Source organism: Zingiber officinale, chromosome 7A (assembly GCF_018446385.1).
Source record: "Zingiber officinale cultivar Zhangliang chromosome 7A, Zo_v1.1, whole genome shotgun sequence".
Taxonomy (NCBI): Eukaryota; Viridiplantae; Streptophyta; class Magnoliopsida; order Zingiberales; family Zingiberaceae; genus Zingiber; species Zingiber officinale.
The window spans coordinates 779,671-784,666 of record NC_055998.1 but is presented as its reverse complement, the minus strand read 5'-3'; the positions used below and the strand labels follow the sequence as shown (position 1 = coordinate 784,666).

The window sequence follows — 4,996 nt, the reverse complement described above, 5'->3', positions numbered from 1 at the left end:
TGTCGGTTACTATAAAAAATTTATCCATACAGTTTTTAACAACTGAACCAGGGGTGCTCTAGTTATGACATTGTACTCTTTAATTGAGGTGTTAGGTTCGAACACCCCAATGCGCAGACTCTTATCAATTAAGTGGCACCGTTCATCCAAATATCCCTTCCAGGGTTTCTGATAAGGGGCTGTTTCGGCGATGGTGTCGATCACTATAAAAAGTTTACCCATACAATTTTGTCCCCTCGGATGGGTCTAGTGGCTAGCACATGAGATGTTGTCACTAATGAGGTCTGAAGTTCGAATCTTGACAAAGTCAAGATAAATGCCTCCCTTATGTGCTAGTCACTATTCTACAGGCTAGTAGTCATCCATGATTTACCTCCTCTGTATAGCGTATTCGCCTTTTGCAACTAATGGTCAGTTATTATTCCAAGAATAACTTTATTTTTAAAAAATACTAAAAGATTATTTTTTATTTTGAAAATATTTTTATTTTTTTAGCTAAAAGCGGTCCGGCCTTTTCAGCCCAAAGAGAGCGTCCCAATTTGAATGATGTAGTACGGCCCAGGTTTGGATTAAGTTCATTTTGCCCCTTGTAGTTCGTCAATTTACAGGCTTCACCCCCGGCCCGCTCTCCCATCTGAGTACAGTAGAAATCACTGCCACCGTCCTCTCTCTCTCTCTCTCTCTCTCTCCACCGCACCTTTCGAGGCTTTCCTCGTCCCTGATCCCAGATGGCGAAGCTTTACATGGTCCACTCGCCGCCGGGTGAGGACGAGGTGGCTCGCTCCGCCATTAGCTATGAATGAACTCAAGGGGGCTTCGTCCTCTTCCTCTTGCTTCTTTAATCGGTCTGTTTCTCGACTTCCTCTGGGCCTGTGCTGTGCTCGAGGAGCAGATGAACAGCTTCTGTGCGGTGGTAGGAGGCCGTCCGCCTTTCACGGCGGCGCAGTGGCAAGAGCTGGAGCACCAGGCACTGATCTTGAAGTATCTAATAGCAGGAGTGCCCGTGCCGCCGGAGCTCATCGTTCCCATACGGAGGAGCTACGAGGCCTTGGCTGGACGATATTTTCAGTCTTCGAGTAAGAGATCGGTGCCAATCTTTTATTTTTCTTTCTCTTTAGGAATGCCATTTGTTGAAGTTTAATTTTTTGATCCGAGCGTTGATTCGAAAGTGGATCTTTTGTTTGTCTCTTGGCCCTAGATTGATAATCGTTTTACCTCTCAATTGATGAGATGCTTTGAGCAATCGCTTTCAAGTTCGCTTAGTTTTATTCGCATAAAAGTTGCGAACATATTCGTATATATGCCTTCCCTGGTGTTGGTATTTTTGATGTTGATAGTTTCCTGTAAGTCTTTGGGTTCTGATTCATTGTTTACTGTGCTCTTTTTATATTGAAGCTTCTTATACTTTAAAACTGCTACATTTCAATTTTCTGAGTTAATTAAGCCAAAGCTAGGACACCATTTTTCTGTTGGGGCAACGAAGATGACTTTCTTGTTGTCACCCAGGCGTATTTGCAGGAACCCAGGCACCCACAGTTCAAACCCTAGTTACGGCGTATTTGAAGGAATTTTTCCTCAACCAAAGGATGCTGGGCTTCTGGGCTGGTCGCCACGTGCGCTTCCCGATTTACCCTGGTGACCGGTGGGAAACTTCCGTAGGGCCGGGTCAGTCACCCCAGAGATAGTCAATGAGGTTAACTAGGATTATCTTTTTTTTGTTTTATTATTTTCTCGGAAACTCTAGTATTTGTAATGTTAGGGGTTATTATGCATTGTTATTTCTCAATACTATTTAATCTCCAATCTCTTGTTACTGCTCATTTATTATATAAGATCAGTTGTTCTTTATACCTTCTCACATAGATGATTTCCAGATATACTTGGTTTAGTTTCTGTGATCCTTTTTATAGACTTTGGCAAGTTTTGGTTCCTTTCCAATTGCTTGGGCATTTTGGTCAGTAACAAACTACTGGGTCTGAATATTTTAAGGTGGAATCTTGCCTCAGTTCAACCTGCCAATTATAATATAGAAATCACTTTTCGTTATTGTTTCTTCTCCCACTACAAGTGCAACTTATTCTATAAAGTTACTCTTTTGAATTCAGTGAGCTACTATTCCTACTACGGGAAGAGTCCAGATCCAGAACCAGGGCGTTGTCGCCGGACCGATGGAAAGAAGTGGCGCTGCTCCAAGGATGCATACCCTGGCTCCAAGTATTGTGAGCGCCACATGCACCGTGGCCGTAACCGTTCAAGAAAGCCTGTGGAATCACAAACTGTGTCCTCAACACAGACAACCTCGTCGACCTCCACATCCCATTCTCCCTGCGGTAACAATGCCAGCAGCAGCGGAGTTAGAAATTTCCAGAATATTGCCCTGCATTCAACTGCTGGTCCTAGCAATAGTAGTAGTCCATGCCTCAGTGTCCCCAATGTATCTCAGCTACCCTTGGACACCTCCACCCTGGGCAATAGGTACATGTTGAGTTGCATTTTGACTTTGAAATAGTTATCTGCCTTTACACTATGAGAGTGTTGAGGTGGTAAATTATGCTTGCTAGATGATATAACAATTCTCTCATGCTTGAGTAAGGTTGGCTTGCTGCTTTTGATAGGCTCATTTTTAGTTCAGTTGCTCGGTAAGTTTTATCTTGGATTTGTTGGCAGTACATGGTTCCATTCTGCTATAAACTTTGTTTACAAAATTCCACATAAATGTATTGACAACTTCACCAATGAATTTGGATGATACCTTCCATTTGTGACCATGTTGATCAAAATGTATACTGAACAAAAGCAATCTTTCTGTTGTTGGCTCTGCAAGAACTGGAAGCTTTTCTCTCTTGAACTGATGGAAGCTTCAGAGAATATTCTTGTTCTTTCTAGCACAACCTTTGTGGGGGTTGTGCATGTTCAGAGAAAAGATTAGTTGCCAATTTAATGCTTAGTATGTCCTAGATGTGCCCTTTATTCAGAGAACATCAGAGTTCTCCCTAAGAAAAAAAAATCCTCTTTTACACAAGTGATTTTGTGTCCCACAGTTTTCACACACATCTCAGTGTCTTCTTAACTTACCCACATTGAAGAAATTTCTATCCTCCTTTTTATCAGTTCGAATCCCATTAACACTATGTTAAATTCAATATTAGATAACCCTAAACTAGGGTTTTGAAATTTGGGCTGCAACGTTTGTTCTAGATCATACAAATTACCAACTCTGGTTGCTTTTATTTTTTACCTTTATCTTTTGAGAGGTAGCAGGATCTAGGAACTGTGTTTTCTTGTAGTTCAGTCAGAAGCTGAAAACAAGATCTGTTTCTATTTATATCACATCGATGAGCTCTGAATCAAGAAGAAAGCCTCCCTTTTACTCACCAAGGACTGAAGTAGCAGAGCAGAGCAGTGCAATTTCATCGAATAGGTTAAAAAGCTAGAACTGTACATGTAAAAGAAAGCATGGTTTAATTTGAAGATGCGCTTCAGGCGCTATGCACTTTTTTGTTAGGTCCATCGAGAATGCACAAAATTCAAATTCTTCTACAAGTACAACAAGCACAAAGCTTAGGTTATGGATGGATATAGATTACCGGGTGTGGTTGTTTATTTTCTCTTAAGTTAATACTTTGCCAAGACTGTTTTTCTATGTTTGATTTTGTCTCTTGACCCGAGTCTGGTGTGTTAATAGATTCCTTATTTTAGTAGCTCATTTTCATAAGCGGTTCTCTAAAGAAATACTTGCCAGAGTTATTATTGTTTCCTAATGTTACGGCTTTGATGTTTGTCCTATTCCGAACTTTCCACTGATTTCTAATGATTGATCTCCGTTACAGTCATTGAAGTTCCATACTTAGATAATTTGAGTTAGTATTCTAATCATGTGAAGTTTAAGAAGTCTTTTTTCTTATAGCATCTTTCACTTAACTTTCTTGCATCATCTGCTTGTATGAAGGTTGCTATGCTCTTGTAAGTGCTAGCTTTACTCAGTAAATTGATTAGCAACAACAAAAGGTTCTTTTCTTATCCATATAGAGCTTATGCATCTGTTTTCATTTTCTTAATAGAGACAATTGATTGCTATGTTGTGCATTTGTTATTTCTTCGCAAAGCTCCTTCCAATGTTTGGCTTTTTATGTACTTGATGAATATTTAAGTTTGATAGGATTTTCATTGTCTTTTATTTATCTGGTGCATCTGTCTTTAAGTTTTGTGAAAGATTTATAGTCCTATTGTTGGAAATTTGAAATGGTGTGTAATGGCCTGAATTCTGCAGGTATTTCACTGGATTTAAAGCTGAGGTGGATGAGCATAGTTTCTTTTCTGAAACTCCTGGAAGTGAAAGGCACCTTGCGGTAGATAACTCCTGGCGCCTTTCGACACCGGCATCTATATTTCCGCCGTCAAAATTCCAAGATTCCTCCACTCTGCAGAATGCAAATGCTCAACTTCAGTCGGCAAGAGAACTTGGGCAGGTTACTCTTCGCAAATCATTTGGAAGGGATTTCAGTTTGACAGAGCCCACGAAACACGACACTCAGTTCCTCCGACCTTTTTTCGACGAATGGCCCAACGCAAGAGAATCATGGTCAGACCTTGAGGAAGACAGATCGAACCACCACCCAACCTCATTTTCCACAACCCAGCTTTCCATTTCGCTCCCCATGGCCTCACCAGGCTTCACCAACACCTCTTCCAGGTCACCGAACGGTGAGTATCATCTCGTCTCGGAACCATGTAGCTCTAAAATTTCTGAGATCACCATCTTATTCTTAAATTTTATTTCCGCAGAAGACTGAGACTGGAATCCTAAATCCTTGTTATCTTCACTGAATCCACCAACAACTTGCTTTCAGAAAGGTCTCAAGGTGAACTACAATTGTGCTGGGAACTCATTAATATCGCATAGGAACTGCATACAGGAAGTTGTCTATCTGGTTAAAGACACAGATGTCTCACTTGCAAGCTTGTTATGTATGAGTTTTTTGTTGGTTCCGGTAAA

The 4,996-nt window shown here is 40.8% G+C and overlaps 1 protein-coding gene across 2 annotated transcripts; it reads left to right on the top strand.

Moving 5' to 3' along the window:
- The first annotated feature begins 613 nt into the window (after positions 1-613).
- On the top strand, positions 614-4,996 carry LOC122000646 (growth-regulating factor 5-like). 2 transcript variants are annotated; one of them, XM_042555036.1, is made up of 5 exons: positions 614-1,076; positions 1,507-1,665; positions 2,106-2,475; positions 4,271-4,704; positions 4,786-4,996. In XM_042555036.1, the coding sequence occupies exons 1-5, from the start codon at positions 800-802 to the stop codon at positions 4,791-4,793; spliced, it is 1,248 nt and encodes a 415-aa protein (XP_042410970.1). In that variant the 5' UTR covers positions 614-799; the 3' UTR covers positions 4,794-4,996. The 2 variants fall into 2 exon arrangements, with proteins under 2 accessions (XP_042410970.1, XP_042410971.1); XM_042555037.1 differs by lacking the exon at positions 1,507-1,665.